The sequence below is a fragment of the Chiloscyllium plagiosum genome, chromosome 19, assembly GCF_004010195.1.
Source record: "Chiloscyllium plagiosum isolate BGI_BamShark_2017 chromosome 19, ASM401019v2, whole genome shotgun sequence".
In the NCBI taxonomy this organism is placed as follows: Eukaryota; Metazoa; Chordata; class Chondrichthyes; order Orectolobiformes; family Hemiscylliidae; genus Chiloscyllium; species Chiloscyllium plagiosum.
In genome coordinates, this window is record NC_057728.1 from 33,572,356 (window position 1) to 33,597,633 (window position 25,278).

At 40.3% G+C, this 25,278-nt stretch overlaps 1 protein-coding gene across 1 annotated transcript in view; it reads left to right on the top strand.

Annotated features, from left to right (window-relative positions):
* The window catches only part of znf277 (zinc finger protein 277), a 74,186-nt gene that overhangs the window by 1,144 nt on the left and 47,764 nt on the right, over nt 1–25,278 (top strand). The window contains exons 2-4 of the mRNA XM_043709521.1: nt 4,321–4,522; nt 18,333–18,421; nt 18,663–18,745. Of these exons, the coding sequence (XP_043565456.1) occupies nt 4,321–4,522; nt 18,333–18,421; nt 18,663–18,745 (374 nt within the window). The remainder of the gene's footprint in view (nt 1–4,320; nt 4,523–18,332; nt 18,422–18,662; nt 18,746–25,278) is intronic.

The window sequence follows — 25,278 nt, forward strand, 5'->3', positions numbered from 1 at the left end:
GAGTAGTGATTGTTGGCTACCAAGGATAGATTTGGATATGTTTGCTCAGTGTTCATCACAAAGAGATGAGAGAAGAGAAATATTTCAAAATTCCAGATCATTCCACAAATTAAATGAGAAATGAATGAAATTGAAATTGACCAGAATCATCACCCTCGGGGTGAAAGATCTAAAGGTTTATTATATGCCTGTGAAAAAAATGGGTTTCCTAATTCATATTTTTTTCAATAAGCTATTTTGAATTTAAGGAAGAGCTTGATTGAGATAACTAACAGGTTTTACTGAATGACCCTTCTGGAGTATTTAAGAGTAATTTATTTTTTAAAAAAATGTGGGAATTAGTACAGAGAAAGTGAATAAATGACTGGGGATAACCTTTTACCTGTACTCAAGTATTCCTTTACTCGAGAACATGTGCCACTAGAAAAATCCTTATTTTTATTTTCTGTTATTTATGCTCTGTTTTGCACAATACATTAATTTTGTAATAGCATACCTGATCATTCAAAGGGGATCTGTGCCATACAAATCAAGATGGATCTGATGCAGTTCCATTCCTTGGTCAGTGCTACGTTTGGTCATCCAGCTGTATGTTGCATTTGTTTTCTTGAGTATCTTGGTTTATGAACATAAGGCAAGAGACAGGGCTGTTGCTTTGATTGCAGTCACTGGAAATCTGATTGTAAAATAAAGTCAGGGTTTTGCTTCCATAGCATGGGGATAGTGTCCCTATCTTTAAGCCAGGAGACTAAAGTTCAAGTTTCACCTGTTCCAGAGATGTGAAATTATGTCATTGTTTTAGTTAAAAATCACACAACACCAGGTTATAGTCCAGCAGGTTTATTTGGAAGCACTAACTTTCAGAGCGATGCTCATCCATCAGGTAGCTAATGGGACAGGATCGTAAGACGCAGAATTTATTGCACAAGATCAGTGTCATGCAACTGATATGATATGTCGAGCAAACTTAGATTGCTGAGTTTTCCATCTTTCAGAATGGATTGCAGGTTTCGATTCATTAATATGTAAATCCCAGAACTTCTTTCAAGTCACATTCCTGAGATAACTTAAGGTTTTCTTTAAAAAAGTGACATCTCAGCTCAGACATTGTCTTATCAGTTGCATGACACTATGATTTCTGTTGGACTTTAACCTAGTGTGTGATTTTTAATTTTATCCACCCCAGTTCAACATCGGCACCTCCTCATCATCACTGATTTAGTATGATTAGAAAGTATATCAAATGAAGACAGGTCACGTCATCTGCTGATATTCTCTTGTTGACGAATAAGCCCTGTTGGTACAAAGTTTTACAGGACTACTTAAGAAACAGACCCTTTGTTCTAACTTGACCATGCTAACCAAGTCTCCCAAACTAAACTAGTCCCACTTGCCTGATTTGGCCCATATCTCTCTAAACTTTTCCTGTTCATGTACCTGTCTAAGTGCCTTTTAAATGTTGAAATTGTACTGCATCTACTATTTCCTCTGCCTGCTCATTCCACATTTGAACAGTCTCAGTGTGAAAATGTTGCCGCTCAGAAGTACATTTTAAATCTTTCTCCTCTCACCTTAAAATTATGCCCTCCAATTTTAGAGAAAAGACCTTTGCTATTCAATTTATCTATGTGCGTAATGATTTTATAAACCTCTTTAAGACCACCCCTTCAGGAGAGGAAGCACGAAACAAAATTATCCAAAGCCTTTTTTCGTTATAAAAATCAGATTTTGTAGGAAGGAAAGAAGAGAAGAATGAACTTAGCAGAGCTAAAAGGAGGCATGAAAAATCATTGGTGGTGAGGATTAAGGGACTTATTTAAGTAAAGAATAACGCAATGGCTAGAATGAGGTTAGGGCTGATCAGGGATAGTGGAAGGAACTTGTGCTTGGAGTTGGAAGAGTCCTTAATGAATACTTTGCTTCAGTATTCACTAGTGAGAGGGACTTTGTCATTTGTGAGGACAGGTTGACGTTAAGAAGAATGATGTGCTGGAAATTTTGAAATGCGTTAGAATAGGAAAGTTCCCTGGGCCAGACAGATATACCCAAGTTTACTATGAGAAATGAGGGAGGAGATAGCTGCGCCTTTGGTGATGAGCTTTGCATCCTCACTGTCCGCTGGATTAGTACTAGATAAATGGTGGTTGGCAAATGTTATTCCCCTGTTCAAGAAAGGGAATAGGGATAACCCTGGGAATGATAGACCAGTCAGTCTTGCATTGGGGGTGGGTAAATTATTGGAGAGGATTCTGAGAGACAGGATTTGTGATTATTTGGAAAAGCAGAGCTTGATTAGAGATAGTCAGCAGGGCTTTGTGAAGGGAAGGTCATGCCTCACAAACCTTATTGAATTCTTTGTGGATGTGACAAAACACTTTAATGAATCTGGTGCACTGGATGTGGTGTATTTGGATTTTAGGAATGCGTTTGACAAGGTTCCCCATGGTAGGCTCATGCAGAAACTAAGAAGGAATGGGATATAGTGGAGTCTGGCTGTTTGGGTACAGAATTGACTGGCCCATAGAAGACTGAGGGTAGTAGGAGATCGAAAGTATTCAGCCTGGAACTCTGAAACGAGTGGTATGCCACAGCAGTCTGTTCTGGGACCTCTACTCTTTATGATTTTTATAAATGACTTGGATGAGGAAGTGGAAGGGTGGGTCAGTAAGTTTGCTGATGACACAAAGGTTGGTGGAGTTGTGGATAGTGTGGAGATCTGTTGTAGTATGTGATGGGACATTGACAAGATGTAAAGCTGGACTAAGAATTGGCTGACGGAAGTCAACCTGGGAAAGTGTGAAGTGATTAATTTTGGAAGGTCAAATTTGAATGCAGATTACAGGGTTAAAGGTACGATTCTTGGCAGTGTGGATGAACAGAGCGATGTTGTGGTCCATATCCATAGATTCGTCCCAGTCCATAAACCATCCAAGTTGTTAGGTTGTTAAGAATGGGTATGGTGTGTTAGCTTTCATTAGCAGGGGGATTGAGTTTAAGAGTCATGAACTTATGCCGCAACTCTATAAAGTTCTGATTAGACCTCACTTGAAATATTGTGTTCAGTTCTGGTCATCTCATTATAGTAAGGAAGTGGAAGCTTTCGAGCGGGTGCAGAAAAGATATACCAGGATGCTGCTTGGACTGCAAAGTATGTCTTATGAAGAAAGGTTGAGAGAGCTTGGGCTTTTCTCAGTGGAGTGAAGAAGGATGAGAGGTGACTTGATAGAGGTGTAGAAGATGATACAAGATGATGAAAGGCATAAATAGAGTGGATAGCTAGAGACAGCCATTCCCTCCCTGGGAAACTATCATGAGGGGATATAATTTTAAGGTGATTAGAGGAAGGTTTAGGGGCGATGTCGGAGGTAGGTTCTTTAGACAGAGTGTGGTCCATGTAGGGAATGCACTGCTAGTAGTGGTGGTGTAACAGTGGGGTCATTTAAGTGACTCTTGAATAGGCACATGGATGATAGTAAAATGAAGGGCTTGTAGGTTAGTTTGATCTTAGAGTAGGAAAAACGGGTGGCACAACATCGAGGGCCGAAGGGTCTGTGCTGTGCTGTACTGTTCTATATTCTAACACTAGCTCTTCAAGTAGAGCTATTTCCTCAAATTCCAACTTCTTGCCTTTTTCTCTTAAACTTTTTTAGAAGACAAAATGCCTCCTCCTTGTCTTTATTCTATTGCTAGTGTTTTAATGAGTGATAGACCTGTTTTCCATTTGGCAGTTTTGTTGGTTTATCTTACTTGTTGTTTAAATTGATTGTCTAAGAAAAAGGAGAGAGAGGTAACTTCCTTTGTAGAAAGTAACATTTACACACACAATAATCCCACCTAATGATAGAAATTTTCAGCAATTTGTAATTGAGTTACTACAATGTACTAGCTGTGGAGAAATTCTAACTTTCCCAATGCACACATTGTTCATATTCCCATGTTTGTCTGGTAGCAAACTAATAATCCAAATGCCTAAATTCCTCTTGTTCATGAGATAAATTTATTCCTTCTGAGAGTATGCAAAGTGTTTCTCGTCAGCGTGGTGAAGAGAAGTTTTCAATTTGCCATATTGAAGAGGCAGTCCATGTCGTGGCTTATGAATAAAACAGAATATGTGGTGGTGCTGACTTGAAGCAGGAGTCACAATTCACCCCAGGTTGATGCACTCATGCATTTCACAAATAGAAGATGGTGGGACTGAGCCGACATGATCCAAAATGTTGTAGAATTTTCCTTCTGGTAGAAAGCGTTATAAATAGTTGAAAGACTGCTGATTGAAAGTGTTATTCACTTTATTAATGCAGTAATTTCATATTTTTTCAGGAAAAAAAGACTGGATATTGGAGCCCCTCTCCTTGCCAGAGTCTCCGTGTTGCAATTCTGATGAGCTCACATCCTTGATATTACCTTGCATATTTTGTGAAGTTAGTTATCCTGCAGAAGATCAACAAAACCTGCTCAGACATATGATTGTCGAACATAAATTGGTGATAGCTGATGTGAAGCTCATTGCTGATTTCAAGAGGTTTGATGATTTATAATTTATTCTTGGCCTCAATCTCTTTTTATATGATGATGGGTGAATGCCATTGCTGTGGTATTTAACAGGGTTTGAGATTTAAAACTTTTTCTAGCACTGCTGCCTCATAGCGCCAGAGACCCAGGTTCAATTCCTGCCTCAGGCAATTATCTGTGGAGTTTGCAAATTCTCCCCGTGTCTGCGTGGGTTTCCTCCGGGTGCTCCGGTTTCCTCCCACAGTCCAAAAATGTGCAGGTTACGTGAATTGGCCATGCTAAATTGCCCATAGTGTTAGGTGAATGTTTAAATGTAGGGGAATGGGTCTGGGTGGGTTGCTCTTCGGAGGGTCGGTGTGGACTTGTTGGGCCGTAGGGCCTGTTTCCACACTAAGTAATCTAATCTAACCTAATCTAATCATATTGCAGATGACAAAACTAAAGTTCACTTGTTACTGAAAGGTACAAGGAAACAAAAATGAGCTGACAATCTGTAAGGTTTTTTGTTTAAATCACGAAAGATCACAAGGAATTCAAACTGGTTTCAATTAGAGTAAGGAATTGAGCCTAAAGAAGGAAAGGGAATCAAGGTTCATTTGAATGTCCTCAGAATGCTTCTATGCCAGTAAAGTTTCTCTCAGCTGATATCAGGAGCTTTTATTCATATGACCGATATGCTTTTAATTTATCTACATGATATACACAAAGCTTTAGAACATATAGAACATAGAACAGTACAGCACAGTACATGCCCCTTCGATGTTGTGCCGACCTTTTAACCAATCATACCCTACGTTTTACTATCATCGATGTGCCTATCCAAGAGTCATTTAAATGTTCCTCATGTATCTGACTCCACCACCATTGTTGTGTAAAGAACCTATATCTGATATCTCCCCCAAAACCTTCCTCCAATTACCTTAAAATTGTGCCCTCTCATGATAGCCATTTCCGTCCTGTGAAAAAGTCTCTGACTATTGACTCTACGCCCCTCATCATCTTGTACACCTCTATCAAGTCACCTCTCATCCTTCTTCGTTCCAATCAGAAAAGCCCTCGCTCCCTCAACCTTTCTCCATAAGGCATGCTCTCTAGTACAGGCAGCATCCTGGTAAATCTCCTCTGCATCTGCTTCAAAGCTTCCTACAATGAGACGACTAGAACTGAATACAATATTCCAAGTGTGGTCTAACCAGAGCTTAACAGAGCGGCAGCATAACCTCGCAGCTCTTAAACTCAATCCCTCGGCTAATGAAAGCCAACACAGTGGGTGGCATGGTGGCACAGTGGTTAGCACTGCTGTCTCTCAGCGCCAGAGACCCAGGTTCAATTCCCGCCTCAGAAAATTGTCTGTGTGGAGTTTGCACATTCTCCCCGTGTCTGTGTGGGTTTCCTCCAGGTGCTCCGGTTTCCTCCCACGGTCCAAAAATGTGCAGGTTAGGTGAATTGGCCATGCTAAATTACCTGTAGTGTTAGGTGAAGGGGAATGGGTCTGGGTGAGTTGCTCTTCGGAGGGTCGGTGTGGACTTGTTGGGCTGAAGGGCCTGTTTCCACACTGTAAGTAATCTAATCTAATCATACCATGTGCCTTCTTGACCTATCAACTTGGGTGGCAACTTTGTGGAATCTATGGACATGGACCCAAGATACCTCTGATCCTGCACACTGCCAAGAGTCCTGCCTTTAACCCTATAATCTATATTCAAATTTGACCTTCCAAAATGAATCACTTCACACTTTCCCAGGTTGAACTCTGTCTGCCACTTCTCAGCCCAGCTTTGCAGCTTGTCAATGTCCCATCGCAACCTGCAACAGCCCTCCACACGATCTACAACTCCACCAACTTTCGTGTCATTGGCAAACTTACTAACCCACCCTTCCACTTCCTCATCAAGTCACTTATAAAAATCACAAAGAGGTCCCAGAACAGATCCCTGTGAAACACAACTCATCACGGAGCACCCAACTGAATATTTTCCATCTACTACCACCCTCTGTCTTCTATGGGCTAGTCAATTTTGTATCCAAACAGCCAGATTTCCCTGTAACCCATGCCTTCTTACTTTCTGAATGAGCCTACCATGGGGAATCTTATCAAACACCTTGCTAAACTCCACGTATACCGCATCCACCACTTTACCTTAATCAATGTGTTGTGTCACATCTTCAAAGAATTCAATAAGCCATGCTGACTATCTCTAATCAGGTTATGCTTTTCCAAATAATCATAAATCCTGACTCTCCGCATCCTCTCCAATAATTTGCCTACCACTGATGTAAGACTGACCGGTCTATCATTCCCAGGGTTATCCCTAATCCCTTTATTGAACAAGGGAATAACACTTGCCACCCTCCATTCATCTCATACTTCTACGGACAGTGAGGGTGCAAAGATCATCGCTAAAGGTGCGGCAATGTCTTCCCTTGCTTCCCATAGAAACCTTGGGTATATCCCCTGTATTCCAGGGGACTTATCTATCATCATGTTTTTCAAAATTTCCAGCACATCCTCCTTCTTAACATCAACCTGTTTGAGCATATCAGCCTGTTTCATGCTGTCCTCACAAATGACAAGGGCTCTCTCACTCTTGAATACTGAAGCAAAGTATTCATTAAGGACCTCCCCTACCTCCTCCAACTCCAGGCACAAGTTCCCTCCACCATCCCTGATTGGCCCAACCCTCACTCTGGCCATCCTCTTGTTCCTCACATAAATGTAGCACGCCTTGAGGTTTTTCTTAATCCTCGCCCCCAAGGTTTTTTCATGCCCCCTTCTCGCTCTCCTAGGTCCATTTCTTCCTGGCTATCTTGTAACCCTTGAGAACCCTGTCTGATTCTTGCTTCATCAACCTTGAGTAAGCTTCCTTCTTCCTCTTGACTAGTTGTTCCACATCTCTTGTCATCCAAGGTTCCTTCACCCTCCCATCCCTTCCTTGCCTCAGTGGGACAAATCTATCCAGCACTCGCAGCAAGTGTTCCTGAAACAGCCTCCACATTTCTCTCACGCATTTCCCTGAGAATATCTGCTCCCCATTTACGCTCCACAGTTCCTGCCTAATAGCATCGTAATTCCCCCTCCCCAGTTGAATATTTTCCTATACCATCTGCTTCTGTCCCTGTGCTTGACTATATTAAAGGTCAGGAAGTTGTAACCACCATCACTGAAATGCTCTCCCACTGAGACATCTGACACCTGACCTGAATCACCAATCCTTCCTGGACACACCTGTCAAAATCAGCTCCATCCAAACTATTTGCACTGAGAAGGTTCCAATCAATATTAGGGAAGTTGAAATCACTCATGACAACAACTCTGCACCTTTCCAAGATCCTCCTCTCAATCTGCTCCTCTGTGTCTCTGTTGCTATTGGGTGGTCTATAGAAAATTCCCAATAAAATAACTGCTCCTTTCCTACTCCTAACTTCCATCCATAGACAAAGCCGCCTCAATGACCTCCCTTTCTGCAGCTGTTATACTATCCCTGATTAGCAATCCAACTCCCCCACCTTTTACCTCCATCCCTATTCCTTTAAAACATCTCAACCCTGGAACATCCAACAACCATTCCTGTTTCTGTGATATCCAAGTATTGGCCACAACAGCATAGCTCCAAGTACTGATCCATGCTCTAAGTTAATCACCCTTATTCCTGACATTTGTTGTGTTAAAATAGACACACTTCAACCCATCACACTGACTGCAACTTTGCCCTATCAATTGTCTATCCTTCCTCTCCGATTCTCTGCACCTGGTATTTGTCTCTTCACCAGTTACCTCTGATCCATCGCTCTGGTTCAAACTAGTTTGAATGCTCCTGCAAAACTAATTTAAACCCTCCCAAAGAGCTCTCGCAAACTTCCCACCCAGGATATTGGTACCATCCAGTTCAGGTGCAACCCATCCTCCTTGTACAGGTCCCATTTTCCCCAGAAGATATCCCAATGATCCACATATCTGAAGCCCACCCTCCTACACCAGCTCTGCAGCCAGGTGTTCAGCTGCACTCGCTCTCTGTTCCAAGCCTCACTAGCTTGTGGCACCGGTAGCAATCCTGAGATCACTTCTCTGCTTGTCCTGCCTTTTGGCTTCTAACCTAACTCCCTACATTCTCTTTTCAGGTCCTCATCTCTTTCCTTACTTATTTCATTGGTACTGATTTGTACCACAATTTCTGGCTGCTCACCTGCCCCTTAAGAATCCTGCAGGCTCAGTCTGAGACATCCCTGACCCTGGCACCTAGGAGGCAACATACCATCCAGGAGCCTCATTCATGACCACAGAATTTCCTGTCTGTTCTTCTAACCATTGAATCTCTTATCATTATTGCTCTGTTATTCTCCCCCCTTTCCTTCTGAGCCACTGAGCCAGGCTCAGTGCCAGAGACCTGGCCGCTATAGCTTTCCCCTGAAAAGTTCCCCTTCAGCCTCCATTTATGTACATGAAAAAAGTTACAAAACTGCTCACCACAGTTGTGCAGGATTAGTGCAATGGTGCATATGCACAATTTAATCATATATTAGTGTTATCCAGAAGTTGGTACAATAACAGTAATGTACTGCATGCTCATGTTTTCATCTGTTATTTATAATTGAAACTAAAGCAAAATGTTTGCAAAATAAGTTGTAAGTTAGAGTATTTTGGTATCCAGCTTCTTGGATCTTTTGTGTAGAAGGATAAACACTGCAGTTCAAATCCTGTCAAATATTTTAAACTATTGCATAATATGTCTGTCGCAATCACTGACCTACTATTGGAAGCAAAATTGGAAGACTTTTCATTTGTCAGATTTCCTCCTTCCTGCCTCCAGTATATATCTATTCATTATTTGTTGTGCTGTAGGATGGTTTAGATCCCTGTTTTGTTTCAATAACTATTTGTGGGAGGTGGAGATGGCAAAGCAGTGATGTTAAGGAAGCAATTCTGGACGAAGATGACTGAAGTTATGACTGTAGAATCGAGCGAAAAGAGGAGTGGATGCACAGGAGACTAGAGTTAAAGGAATGCAGAATTCTGGGGTGAGGTGTTTTGCTTATCAGGGTGGCAAAGCTTACAAACATAGGCTTGGGATCATAGCTATGGAGGAATCTGAACATCTGGTTGAGAAGTTCACGTTAGCTGGCACTCCTTTTGCCTCAAATGTAGATCAGCATGCACAGAAGTGATATGTGATGGGAACTTGAAGATGGAAAAACTGTGATCTTTGTAAGATAGAGTCAGGAGCTTAGGATACTGAGGTTGCAAACAATCTGTTTCAACCTGAGGTTATGGCCAGAGAAAGGGATGGAATTGGTGATAAAGATCTAGAGTTTGTGATGGGGACTAGATTGGACAGGTGAAGCAATGTAGGTATTGAAAAAGATACTGGAGCGAGAGTTTAATGTTATAAAATGCACTTGGAGTCGTACTTGTAGAAATGTCAGTGACCAATATGTAGATGAAGCCAAATATCAATCATGAGAACTTTAAAGATAGTTAAGTGGGGACAGGGAGAAAACCCATTACTGATTGAAGTAAGTGAGAATGCCTGAGCTGATCATTAAAGGACAGCACTTGACAGGGTATGCTCAGCTATGCCAAAGTGTCCAGCGAGGTTCACAAGGATAGTGCACCAACTTTACAAAGCATGTCAAGTGTGACATGAGTTGGGTCATTTCGGTAAGGTGAAATGGGAGGAAGCTTGACTGGGGAGATATCTGAGCATGAGAAAGATGAGCAAAGCCAAAGGATATTTTACATGGAAGAATACGGTGGTGACAATGATTTTTTAAGGGTCAGAAAGCAGATGCTGAGGAAAAGGATCAACCTGCAATGTTAGCTGGAATGGCACAGGGGAAGCAGGGCAAAGGACGAGGTGTGGAAGTGGGATAGGCGGTAAGGGAAATTGATTGTCAGCAGTTTAGCAGAATGTGTTTTGAATGTGACATACATCGCAGGAGCAGAGTGGAAGTATGAAAACAGATAGAAGTAAAACTAGAGAATGATGCAAGGAAAGAATTTAGGTGGGATAGATTGTGGTGGGAAAGGAGAAGCAGTTCTAGTAGTTTCAATCCCAGTGATGAAAGATTGATTGAGCTTCTTGCTTTTGTTGTAGGCAATATTGAAGTGAAGGAAAGTCAAATCCAGTTGATGGAAGAATTTTTAAAAAATGTATGGCTTACCTTTTGCTTTCAAGATGGTCTAGGAGGAGTGAGTGGGCCAATCAGTTTGCGTGACCTGAAAGGGAGAAGCATCTTTAGCTATGACTAACGTAGAAGTCGGGGTGTTATGACTAGGCGACTGCAGGGTTACGTTATTGGATCCCCAGTTCAAGCAGTTGAATCTTTGAATAAGTATCCACCCAAAATTCTGGAATAACATTCTTGTAGCTATCAGAAACTGTTCCTGATTCCATCGTTGTCCTTGCCCAATATTTCAAGAAAATTGTAAAATAAATATGCATAAATCTGAACAAAGGTATCTGGAACAATTTCTTGGTATTTCAATGTATTCATAATTTTTCTGAAATTCAAGCAATCAGATGTACTCATTGCAGTCATTAATTTTTAAATTATTTTTTCATATCTGGCATTTTCGTGCCATTTTAAATTAGAAACTATGCTTTAAAAATGTAATAATTGTGCAGATTCCTTCTAATAAAAAAAGTTAAGAAATTACAGCATTCAAAATTACAGCATGTGTGGAGTTTGCACGTTCTCCCCGTGTCTGCGTGGGTTTCCTCCGGGTGCTCCGGTTTCCTCCCACAGTCCAAAGATGTGCAGGTCAGGCGAATTGGCCATACTAAATTGCCCGTAGTGTTAGGCAAGGGGTAAATGTAGGGGTATGGGTGGATTGCGCTTCGGCGGGTCGGTGTGGACTTGTTGGGCCGAAGGGCCTGTTTCCACACTGTAATGTAATCTAATCTAATCTAAAAAAGGCATCTGAATGGGTACATGAATAGGAAGGGTTTAGAGGAAAATGGGCCAAGTGCTGGTAAATGGGACTAGACACGGTTAGGATATCTGGTCGGCATGGACAAGTTGGACTGAAGGGTCTGTTTCCGTGCTGTACATTTCTATGTCTCTGACCTGACGTATTCTCAGTGGAATAACCAGTTTTACAAATGTTTTAGAAATGAAAATGATTAAGCTGAGAATTTTTCTAAATAGTTTCACCACAAGGTGGTGCAGAATGTTATGTGCCATTTAACTTCAAAATGTAGAAAATAGGAGTGGAGGCGTATAATAACATTTAATTATGCACCGACAGTTAGAAACCGAGAAGGTGCTAGTCCTACATTGGTCAGCTACCTTATGCTAGAATTAATTTAGTTTTTTAAAAAACATTTTTTTATATATAAAAACCACACTGCATTGTCCCTTAGCCACATATTTGAGAGTTTAAGTCATGATATTGTGAAATCTACTTGCAAACAACAGCCTCGATGACTCAAAACTGTTCCATATTTTTGGATATGTTAAACCATGTATAACACTGTGCTTATTTCAAAAAGTCACGTTTATTGATTTTGACTTCCTGCTGGGCTAATACACTACCTGAATCCAAATGAAGACGTTTTGTTTTAATTCAGTATACTGGTTCATTTGAACTGTGGTGTTTCTCCCTAATGAACATCTTGTTGGTTGGTTAGCATAATTCTTATGATAGCTGAAAAAATATTCAAGACAAAATCATCACAATAAAAGTTACTTTCAAGATCGATTTAGAATGTACTCTCAAGTTTTAACCCTTGGCATGCAGATAATGAAATATGTAACAAAAATAATGAACACAAAAGAATTAAGTGCTGGTCTTAAATAAAGTTTTATTGTTTTGATGAGTTTCCCATGATCGTACCTTAAGCCTGAGATAGCTTGAGTCCAAGAGAAGATGCACTTTGGTTTCAGTCATAATGTGTAGGATTTGATCCTCCGCGCAGGAATATTCAACCATCACATTTCCATTGTTTGTACAAATTGTTTTTAAATTATTGACCTATCATATCTATTGACATAGGGTTGTAAGTTTGCTCGCTGAGCTGGTAGATTTGTTCTTGCATTTCGTCCCCACACTAGGTAACGTTGTCATTGAGCTTCGGATGAAGCACTGGTGTTCTGTCCCACTTGATATTTGTGCGTCTTGGTCTGTTGTGGTGGGTGATATCACTTCCGATTCTTTTTCTGAGAGGTTGGTAAACGGGGTCCAAATTGATACGTCTGTTAATGGAGTGCAGGTTTGAATCCCATGCCTCGAGGAATTCCCTTTGTTTAGCCTGTCCCAGGATGGATGTATTTTCCCATTCAAACTGGTGTCCCTCTTCATCTGATGTATGAACATTAATGATAATTGGTCATGTCGTTTGGTGGCAAGTTCGTGCTCATTATGCCCATAGACAGTTTCCTGCCAGTCTGTCCAATGTAATGCTTGTTGCAGTCCTTGCATGGTATTTTGTATACCATGTTTGTTCTGCTGGTTGTTGGTACGGGGTCCTTGAAATTGATCAGGAATTGAATCCTGCTGAATTTAAAGAACAGTGAACACTGACGCAAACTACTCATTTAGTATCTTCCCCCATCTCCTGCGGCTCCATACAAAGGCTGCCTTGCTGATCTTTGAGGGGCCCTATTCTCTCCCTAGTTACCCTTTTGTACTTAATGCATTTATAAAAACCCTTTGGATTCTCCTTCACCCTATGTCATGTCCCCTTTTTGCCCTCCTGATTTCCCTCTTAAGGATACTCATACTGCCTTTCGAAGTATTCTCTCGATCACTCCTGTCTATATCTGACACAGGCTTCCTTTTTCTTAACCAAACCCTCAATTTCTCTAGTCATCTGGCATTCCCTACACCTACCAGCTTTTCCTTTTACCCTAACAGGAATGTACTATCTCTGGACGCTTGTTATCTCTTTTCTGAAGGCTTCCCGTTTTCCAGCCGCCCTTTTACTTGCGAACATCTGCACCCAATCAGCTTTTGAAAGTTCTTGCCTAATACCGTCAAAATTGGCCTTCCTCCACTTTCAAACTTCAACTGTTAGATCCAGTCTATCCCTTTCCAACACTATTTTAAAACTAAAAGACTTATGGTCGCTGGCCCCAAAGTACTCCCACACTGACACCTCAGTCACCTTAGTTTTGCATCTGCTCTAGTTGGTACATCCACATACTGACTCAGAAAATTTTTTTGTACACTCCTTAACAAATTCCTCTCCACCCAAACCCTTAACGCTATGGTAGTCCCAGTCTATGTTTGGAAAGTTAAAATCCCCTACCATAACCACCCTATTATTCCAAGAGATAACTGAGATAACTCCTCACAAATTTGTTTCTCAATTTCCAGCTGACTATTAAGGAGTCTATAATACAATCCCATTAAGGTGATCATCCCTTTCTTATTTCTCAGTTCCTCCCAAATAACTCTGTGGATGTATTTCTGGGAATATCTTCCCTAATCCTCCAGATTTTTGAGCTAAGACTGTATAATCATGTGTCTTGTCCTTCTACAGGGTATCAGTAGCTCTTGTGAGCTGTGCAAAAGAGGTCTTGGCAACCAATTAGACTGAATAATCCTTATTCAACGTGCAGAGTTTAAATCCAAAAGTATGAATTAAAAATTGTAACTATAAATTAAATTATAATTGTGTACAAAAAATTTTTAAATATTAGGATGGAAAAGGAGGATTAATGATAGAAATAAGAGAGAAGAAGAATAAGAAAAATAATTACTTTAGTGTCAAACTAATTAAACTCTCGAGCAATCAGATTCCATAAATGCTATGGAAATTGTTTGACACTAAATATTACTGATTGCAATGTTAAGAATTCACTTACACCTGAGTACACCAATTCTAACTTTTATCTGTTGTATTTGGTAAGTGCCATTCCATTTTATACTCTTATGATGTCGATGCTGAGTACATCATTGAGGTTCAAGTAACCCTAACTGGGCGAGGAGCAGTATATTTTGGACCACAGCTTCCAGAGTCTGCATTCAACTATGCAGAGCCAAAGAGTCTCACAATACAGAACCAGATCCTTCTGTCCAACTTGTCTGTTTCGATCAGGTTTTCCAAACGAAGCTAGTCCCAGTTGCCTGAGTTTAGTCTATATCCCTTAAACCTTTCTGCTTCATGTATCTGTCCAAATGTCTTTTGAATGTTGTAATTGTACAACTTCCTCTGGCAGCTCATTCCATATTCACACCATGTGTGTACACTCTTGAAATTGTTCTGATTTACTTGGAAACTATTGACCTTCGTTATTTTAAATGGAAAATCCTGTTCTTGATCGCTGAACTGCTGAGTGTTTGCAGCACTTATTACTTTTCATCATTGCCCTAAACCCTCAGTTTTATTGGCTTACATTGAATTTAGCATTGTGTTTATTTTGTTAAAAAAAAACCTTGATCTCTTAAAACTAGTTCCTCTGCTCCATATGTTCTTTATAACTATGCCATTAAGTCTCATTGCCTCTCTATTCTCCTTCCAAAATGGCACACATCACACTTCTCTATAAAATTCCATCTGCTACATGTTGATGCACTCTGCATTCCTCAATGTCCTGTTACTGTCAATTGGTATTGTTCTGTTTGCTGCACCTAGGATATGGTATCATTGCATATTTTGAAATTATACTCTCTATTCCAATATCCTAGTCATATCTACAAAGCAGTGGTCCTCACACTGGGTCTGTAACAACTTTGCTGTTCCTTCAACAAAAAAAAATCAAGTTTGATTATTTAAGCACATTCTGCTTTTTAAAAATCCATGTAGGATTTTAAAAATCCATTTTAATTAACTCTCACTTCTCCAGGTTCCTGTAATTTTGTCCCTATTATTATCCATAAAATCTGAACTAACACAAATATGAGGCTTACAGGAATTGCCAGAAGTGCCGTTACATTTTTACAACTGTGGTTTGAGGCATTGCACTGTCGTTCTAGTGCCACTACTCTATAGGTCACAATGTAAAATAAAAACAGTTTTTCTGTTTATCAAGAAGACCAATGAAGTATCTCCTCAACATCGGGTTTTAAAATAAGGTCTGTCAACCAATGATTGTTTTATTATCAAAACCAAAATTATTCTGTGAATGTACAATCCATATTATACAACCTTAAATGATTATCTCTCTGAATATCTCCAAAATAAACGTGCAAGCATCGACTCTTCAGGAAAAGAGAAAAAAATCTCTGCGTAGATTGGCTTTCTGGAACAAAAAAACATACTTTCACCAATGGCTATTTGTGAAAGCAAAAAGACAGTGTAGCATGTTCTGAAGTCTGTATTGCTTGAGCATTCTTGTACATGTGGTCAAGTCACTAATCATTCATGTATGTGTTTAAAATCTTGCATGCACAGGTTGTTCAAGAACTCCAAACTTGAGATTTCTTTCTTACAAGTTATTTTTTCAAAATACCAAAAAGTGTCCTCCCTGTAGACAACAAGAGGATTTTCTCTTCAAAACATGAGACAGATCAGCTGTGCAGTTTGTTCACAGCAGGCTTTCTTTCAACTGAACCAGACAAAACAGAAGCTGTCCAAATCAGAAATGAAAGTAGAAATGCTGGGAAAACTTATCAGTTCTAGCAGCATCTCTGGAGAGATAGCAGAATTAACATTTTTATCCAGTGACTCTTCAGGATTGCTCAGAAAAATGTGCACTAGACCCAAAATATTAATTTTGCTTTTCTTCCCCTCACACAGATACTACCAGACCTGCTGAGTTTCTCCAGAGTTTCTGTTTTTATTTCTGATATGCCAGCATCATAGTACTTTGGATTTTTTTTTTTTTGTTTAATTCTCCAAACCAGGCGCTGTTAGAAACAGCCACAGCAGGGATCCACAACAAAGCAAGTAGTTGTCACCAGTCATTATGTGCTTTACAGAAAGCGTCTTTTTTTTTTAAAGAAAAAGCACAGCAGAGGTTCACACCAAAAATGCACTGCTGTTAGCTGTCTTCAGGCAGTCCAACATTAGAAGTCCTGAGAAACAGGAAAGATGGAGAAGGTTTGCTGGCTCTGTGTAGGGCGAGAAGAACAGCTAAAGTCCTAGAATTGTTTCTCGGAGCTGAGTGTTCAACCAATTCCCAGGCACTGTGTGCAAGAAAGTCGCATCCTACAGAAGTTAACCTTAAGCATAGAACATTACATTACAGTGCAGTACAGGCCCTTCGGCCCTCGATGTTGCACTGACCTGTCATACCAATCTGAAGCCCATCTAACCTACACTATTCCATGTATGTCCATATGCTTGTCCAATGACAACATTAAATGTACTTAAAGTTGGCAAATCTACTACCGTTGCAGGCAAAGGTACTCTGAGTAAAGAAACTACCTCTGACATCTGTCCTATATCTATTACCCCTCAATTTAAAGCTATGCCCCCTTGTGCTCGCCGTCACCATTCTTGGAAAAAGGCTCTCCCTGTCCACCCTATCTTACCCTCTGATTATCTTGTATGTATCTGTTAAGTCACTTCTCAACCTTCTCTCTAACGAAAACAGCCTCCAGTCCCTCAGCCTTTCCTTGTAAGACCTTTCCTCCATACCAGGCAACATCCTAGTAAATCTCCTGTGCACCCTTTCCAAAGCTTCCACATCCTTCTTATAATGCGGTGACCAGAACTGTACACAATACTCCAAGTGCGGTTGCACTAGAGTTTTGTACAGCTGTAGCATAATCTCATGGTTCCGGAACTCGATCCCTCTGTTAATGAAAGCAAAAGTACTGTGTGCCGCCTTAACAACCCCGTCAACCTGGGTGGCAACTTTCAAGGATCTGTGTACCTGGACACCGAGATCTCTCTGCCCATCTACACTACCAAGAATCTTACCATTAGCCCAGTACTTTGCATTCCGGTTATTCCGACCAAAGTGAATCACCTCACACTTGTCTGCATTAAACTCCATTTGCCACCTCTCAGCCCAGCTCTGCAGCTCATCTATGTCTCTCTGTAACCTACTACATCCTTCGTCACTATCCACAACTCCATCGACCTTGGTGTCGTCTGCAAATTTGCTAACCCACCCTTCTATGCCCTCATCCAGGTCATTTATAAAAATGACAAACAGCAGTGGACCCAACGACCCTTCCGGTTCACCACTGGTAACTGGACTCGAGGATGAACGTTTCCCATCAACCACCACCCTCCGGCTTCTTTCAGCAAGCCAATTACTGATCCAAACTGCTATATCTCCCACAGTCCCATTCCTCCTTCTTTCAGCTTTGAAGTTTGACTTAAGATTGTTGCTTGGTTTGCTTCATCATTAATATAAACCTTAAAATATGATCATTTTTTACCTAGTTTGAGCAGACTGAAACTGTGCAAGTCCAATCCAGTCAACATGTGCTCTAATCAGTATCTCTTCCAAATAAAGGCTTTGAACTCAAACGGGCGAGTCTCCAGTTCTATCCCATCGCTTAGCTATCTTGAGTTGTAACCGCAAATACACTTGACTTAAAACCACTATTATGCAACCAGTATGAAGGAAACATGTTTAATCAAGTGAATGTGAACAAAAATAATATTAAAATGGAAAATCAGACAGATTCGAGCAGGATTTGAATTATAAATATAATTAGGTATTTCTCAGTATACTATCACATAACCAAAATCAGTTGAGAATAGTATCCTTCAAAGTTTAGTTAATTTGGGTTATTGGCAGTTTTTCACAATTATCAAAAGGACTTTCATTCCTTAAGCCTAATCAGTTTTTAACCTATTAGTCTGCTCAACTGCACAGGACTTTCTCTTTTCCAAATTAGTTTTTTAAGAATTTTGGGGAGGACAAAAGTAAGTATTCAATGAAATAGTGACTTTTTTTTTATTTTTGGTTTGTTTTAGGTACATTTTGTATTGGAAGAAAAGGTTTATTGAGCAACCAGTAACAGATTTTTGTACTGTAATAAGAACAAACGCCCAAGGTCCTGAAGGTAACAATATCAGAATTAAAGTATATGAAAGAGGCTATCTTTGCTTATTAAAACTTGCTAATGCATGATTTGTTGCAAGTTTGTGATTATTTTTATATATTTTCACACAAATAAAAAATAGATTGCAAATTTAAAATTGGAAATTCTTTGTACAATAGAGCAATTAAAATGGCAGGGTGTAATGAAATCTTAAAAACTGTTTCTAAGTAATAGACAACTGAAAGTACTGTTATTTTGATAGAGAACCAAGTGGAGTACTACCTTCTCTGTGATGTTTTACCTGAAGACAGAGTGCTTAGAGAGCAGCTTCAGCAAAAAAGACTAGTAAGTAATTGTGGTAATTCATCAATTGGAATGAAAGAAAGATAAATGAGCATAGACTATCAAAAAAGGCTATTTGGCATAAGTTGACAAAGAAATTAATAGAGTTTGGTTTAAGCCAACCATTAATTATGAATTGAAGATGTACAATTTATCTGTCTTCTGGTGATGGCAGTCTATGTAAAACTTTTATCGAGCATACTTGCGTTAAAGTCAAACTCTCACTCACAAATCACTCGACTTTTATCGAAAAAATTCCACCATGTTTCTCTTCATTACTTGCTTGCTGTTGAACTCAAACTTGTACTGTGCAAACCTGCTTGATAAAATAGTCGAGTTTTGTTCCGTTCCTCATGTCTACTGATGTCAAAGTATGTGATGTCATGGCAGACACCTCAGTGGCATGCATTGCATTCCCACTAGTCCTACCCTCAAATATAACAACTTGGTATCAAGAAAGAATAGTGGATAAACAACCCACTTCAAATTTGGTTGTTAAGATTGTTTGCAAAGCAGACTCGTAAATTCTGATATTTTGCCAGTCAAATGGTGATCAGAACAGAAGAGAAAGTAATGTTAGTGAAGACAATTGGCCAGGAAAAGAACAGATTCATTTATGTATTATTGTCTCTGTCCAATGATATGAAGTGTAGGTCAATCATGATATTCAGAGAAAAAAGACTCCCAAAATAACAATTCTCAAAGGTAGTCATCATCCAACTCCTAATAAGGATGGCTGGATGGATCAAGATGGCTTGAAAATATCACTGAAGAATGTTTCGGATTTTCCAGCCTGGAGGACCACATAAGGAAAAAATGCTTCTCATCTCAGACATGTTCACATCAAATCTTTTCAGTGTCATGTGGGTTAGGCAATGCACTTGATGGCACAAACGATAATTATTTCTGTAATTATATGCTTGTTGATAACATTACTGTCAAAGGTATTGATGTTTTTTATCAGTATGTTGCCATTTAAGAAGCAAATTCCTTACTGAAGACAAGGAGGAGGATTTTTATGAATTTTAGTATAAATTTAGTTTGTTCTATGCTGAATTGTATTTTTTGTACAGTGAAAAATGCTGTGTGAAATTGCATATATTTGTATATATTGCTTTTGTTCGTGTTGAATTGTTAACTTTAATGAACTTAGTTTACAAAACTAATGTCTGTCTCCATGTAAGTTAGTATTTACTCATAAATTAAAATAGAATCCTTTTGGAAGCAGAGTTGGCAGGAACAGACTGATGTGACAGTTGCAATAGCAAGGCAATGGCAAATTCTAACCTCTCCAAAAATGTTACTCATGTAAAAGTCAAACCTCACAATATACAGGATATTATAGCTCTTAATCAGACTTAAAAACTATGTTCATTTAGAGTCCTGAGAAAGTTTTAGACTTTAAACTGAAGACACAAAGGTCCATCCAGCATTCTATTGAATTCCTTCTGTTGATAGCAAAAACTACACCTGCATAAATGCAATAAAATCGTTGACATTATCCATTATAAAATACTTACATAACACACCTCCAGAACACATCAGACCTGAACCCATACCTTCTGGCCCAGAGGTAGGGCTTCTACTGCAGCACCACAAGACCTCATGAATAATAGATTCTTGGAAATCCAACCATTTAGACAAGATTGTCACCAAAACAGTGTTGCAGTTGATATAATTACAAGTACTTCAGAAAACACAAGGAACTCAGCCTGTAACAGAAGTGTGCTTTTAGGATTAAGCCAATGTCCTGAAGCATGCTCAGCTATATGTACCTGAAATGTAACAGAGTTGTGCAATGACAGGCAGATATTGTGCCATGGAAGGCACTGTTTTTCCTTGTAAACTAAATACTAATGATTATAATCTAAAGTGCAATTACCTTATTCACATGCCATGATCTATAATGGATTTAATTCAACAGAAAACATACTGTTACTTACTTTTGTTCTCAGCAATGTTTTTGTTGAAAGATCTAATTAGATTTCCTGTACTAATGTCTTAGAAAGATAACGTTGATTACTGTAGTTCATTCAATGATTTTTCAACTCTTCGTCTGTGACTATCCCCATTTCAAATAAGTATGCTATTTTGGAAAATGTAGGGGATGATGGGTTCTCAGGGCAATGTAGCACAAATAGCCAGGTTTCTGGTATCGAGACAGGCTGTAATGTAATGAAGTTACATTGAGTTCCAAGCGATCGATTGTGATAGGGGACTCTATCGTCAGGGGCACAGACAGACGTTTCTGCGACCAGCAGCAAAAAACCAAAATGGTGTGTTCTCTCTCTGGCCAGGATCAAGAATGTCTCTGAGAGGGTGCAGCAAGTTCTCAAAGGGGAGAGGGACCAGCAAGAGGTCATTGTACACATTGGAATCTACAATATAGGAAGGGAAAAGGATGACATTCTGAATAGAGAAATAATGAGGAAAGAGATCAATCTGAGACTGGTACAGTCGGGAAAGGGAGTGAGTCAATCAGTCAGGCAGGATGGAACAAAGCAGAAAACAATTTAGGACTGATAAATTAAAAGTGCATTTACTTCAACGCAAGAGGCCGAACAGGGAAGGCAGATGATCTCAGGGCATGGTTAGGAACCGAGGACTGGGATATCATTGCAATTATGAAACGTGGCTCAGGGTTGGTCAGGACTGGCAGCTTAATGTTCCAGTTTACAAATGCAGGATAGAAGGCAGGATAGAAAGGGGCCAAGCAAGGAGGGGGAGTGGCATTTTTCATAAGCATTAGCATTATGCATTACTGCTGTACTTAGGGAGGATATTCCTTGGAATACATCCACGAAGGTTATTTGGGTGGAACTGAGAAATAAGAAAGAGATGATCACCTTATTGGGATTGCATTATAGACCACCTAATAGCCAGCAGGAAATCAAGAAACAAATTTGTCAGTTATCTGTAAGAATAATAGGATGGTTATGGGAGGGGATCTTAACTTTCCAAACATAGACTGGGACTACCATAGTGTTAAGGGTTTAGATGGAGAAGAATTTAAGTCTGTACAAGAAAATAAGTGGATGTACCTGTTAGAGAAGGTGCAAAGCATGACTGACTCTTGAGAAATAAGGCAGATCAGGTGAATGAGGTGTTAGTGCGGGAGCACTTTGGGGCCAGCGACCATAATTCTATTAGCTTTAAAATAGTGATGGAAAAGGATAAACCAAATCTAAAAGTTAAAGTTCAAAAATGGAGGAAGGCTAATTTTGACGGTATTTGGCAAGAACTTTCAAAAGCTGATTAGGGGCAGATGTTCGTAGCTAAAGGTACTGCTGGAAAATGGGAAGCATTCAAAAATGGAGTAACGAGAGTCCAGAGACAGTATATTTCTGTTAGGGTGCAAGGAAAAGCTGGTCGGTGAGAAATTGAGGGTTTGCTGAAGAAAAAGACTGAAGCATATGACAAGTATAGACAGAAGACATTGAGTGAATCCTTAGAGGATAAAGGGTTTTTATAAATACGTTATAAGGACAAAAGGGTAACAAGGGAGAGAATAGATCAGCAAAGCAGCCTTTGTGTGGAGCCGCAGGAGATGGGGGAGATACTAAACGAGTAGTTTGCATCAGTGTTCACTGTGGAAGAGGACATTGAAGATACAGCATGTAGGGAAGTATGTGGTGACATCTTGAAAAATGTCTATATTACAGAGGAGATGGTGCTGGATGTCCTGAAATGCATAAAAGTGGATAAATCCCTAAGACCTGCTCAGGTGTGCTCTGCAGCTCTGTGGGAAGCTCGGGAAGTGATATCTGGGCCCCTTGCTGAAATATTTTGTCATCCCAGGTGAAGTGCTGGAAGACTGGAGGTTGGCTATTGTGGTGCCACTATTTAAGAATGGTGGTAAGGAAAAGCCAGGGAACTATAGACTGGTGAGCATGAGGTCAGTGGTGGGCAAGTTGTTGGAGGGAATCCTGAGGGACAGGATTTACATGTATTTGGAAAGGCAAGGACTGATTAGGGATAGTCAGAATAGCGTTGTGCATGGGAAATCATGTCTCATGAACTTGATTGAGTTTTTGGAAGAAATAACTCAAGAGGATTGATGAGAGCAGAGCAGTAGACATGATCTATATGGACTTCAGTAAGCTGTTCGACAAGATCTCTCATAGGAGACTGGTTATTAAGGTTATATCTCATGGAATACAGGGACAACTAGCCATTTGAATACAGAACTGGCTGAAAAGTAGAAGACAGAGGGTGGTGGTGGAGGGTTGCTTTTCTTACTGGAGGCCTGTAACCAGTGGTGTACCACAAGGATCAGTGCTGGGTCCACTGCTTTTTGAGATTTATATAAATGATTTGGATGTGAACACAAGAGTATAGTTAGTAAGTTTGCAGATGACACTAAAATTGAAGGTATCGTGGACAGCCAAGAAGGTGACCTCAGATTACAACAGGATCTTGATCAGGTAGGTCTGAGGAGTGGCAGATGGAGTTTAATTCAGATAAATGCGAGGTGCTGCATTTTGGGAAAGCAAATCTTAGCAGGACTTACACACTTAATGGTAAGGTCCTAGGGAGTGTTGCTGAACAAAGAGACCTTGGAGTGCAGGTTCATAGCTCCTTGAAAGTGGAGTCGCAGGTGAGACCATAAGACAATAGGAGTGGAAGTAAGGCCATTCAGCCCATCGAGTCCACTCCTCCATTTAATCATGGCTGATGGGCATTTCAACTCCACACCCGCATTCTCCCCGTAGCCTTTAATTCCTTGTTACATCAAGAATTTATCAATCTCTGGCTTGAAGACATTTAGCGTCCCGGCCTCCCCTGCACTCCGCGGCAATGAATTCCACAGACCCACCACTCTCTGGCCGAAGAAATGTCTCCGCATTTCTGTTCTGAATTGACCCCCTCTAATTCTAAGGCTGTGCCCACGGGTCCTAGTCTCCTCGCCTAACGAAAACAATTTCTTTGCGTCCACCCTTTCCAAGCCATGTTTAATCTTGTAAGTTTCTATTAGATCTCCCCTTAACCTTCTAAACTCCAATGAGTACAATCCCAGGATCCTCAGCCGTTCCTCGTATATTAGACCTACCATTCCAGGGATCGTCCGTGTGAATCTCCGCTGGACACGCTCCAGTGCCAGTATGTCCCTCCTGAGGTGTGGGGCCCAAAACTGACAGGATAGTGAAGAAAGTGTTTGGTATGCTTTCCTTTATTGGTCAGAGGATTAAGTAAAGGAATTGGGAGCTCATGTTCCAGCTATACAGGACAATGGTTAGGCCACTTTTGGAATACTGCGTGCAATTCTGGTCTCCTTCCTATTGGAAGAATGTTGTGAAACTTGAAAGGGTTCAGAAAAGATTTACAAGAATGTTGCCAGGGTTGGAGGATTTGAGCTACGGGGAGAGGCTAAATAGGCTGACACTGTTTTCCCTGGAGCGTCGGAGGCTGAGGGGTAACCTTAGAGAGGTTTACAAAATTGAGGGGCATGGATAGGATAAATAGGCAAAGTCTTTTCCTTGGGTTGGGGTAGTCCAGAAAGAAAGCGCATAGATTCAGGATGAGACAGGAAAAATATAAAGGGGACCTAAGGGGCAACTTTTTCATGCAGAGGGTTGTGCATATATGGAATGAGTTGCCGAAGGAAGTATTGAGGCTGGTACAATTGCAACATTTAAAAGGCATCTGGATGGGTATATGAATAGGAAGGGTTTAGAGGGATATGATCTAAGTGTTTGCAAATGGGACTAGATTATGTTAGGATATCTGGGACGAGTTGGACCGAAGGGTCTGTTTCCATGCTGTACATCTGTGACTGTATGACTGAAGCTGCCACTGTTTTGCTTGCCTGCAGTTCAGATTCATATATGTCCAGATGGATAGTGTTTTGTTTCTGAGACTACCTGGGAGAGAAGGAGCATCTGTTTGATCCCTCATTTATGTTGGTCACAACTGCACAACTTCTCCTTATTGCTAATCCACTCCAATCTTGTACCTGATGGTTATCCCATCACCACTGAAGAAAGTGCACTTCTGGATTGGGTGTCAACTGTAAGTACATACTGTAGTTAACTGATCCCCTGTATGATAACATTTGTGTATATGGATCTCACATTGAAGAAACAAATGTTTCTACAGGAAATATTTAGGAACTGTACTCAACTTTGGATGGCAAGCCCTGACTCACTTTGGAGCACTGTTACCTCTGAAGAGGTTGTAAGTTCATCACGGATGCCAAACACTCAAATACAAAAAACAATAGATTGATACTCTAAATGCAGTACTGCGAGAGTGCTCCACTCTCTCATTTGCCATTTTTTTGGGATGAGACTTGAACCAACTTGCTATCTATTTTCTAAGGTGGACATAAAAAGTTATGCTACTGAATCTTTTTTAAAAAACAGCTAAAGTCTCTATCCGTGAATTTGAATTTTTAAAAAAATTGTTCTAGACATTACCACGGTCCTGTTGGGGTCAATGCAATGCACAAATTAACTACTGAGTTTCCTGTGTTACACAGAACATAAAACATGAGCAGGCCCTTTGGCCCACTATCTCTGCCAGCCATGATGCCATTC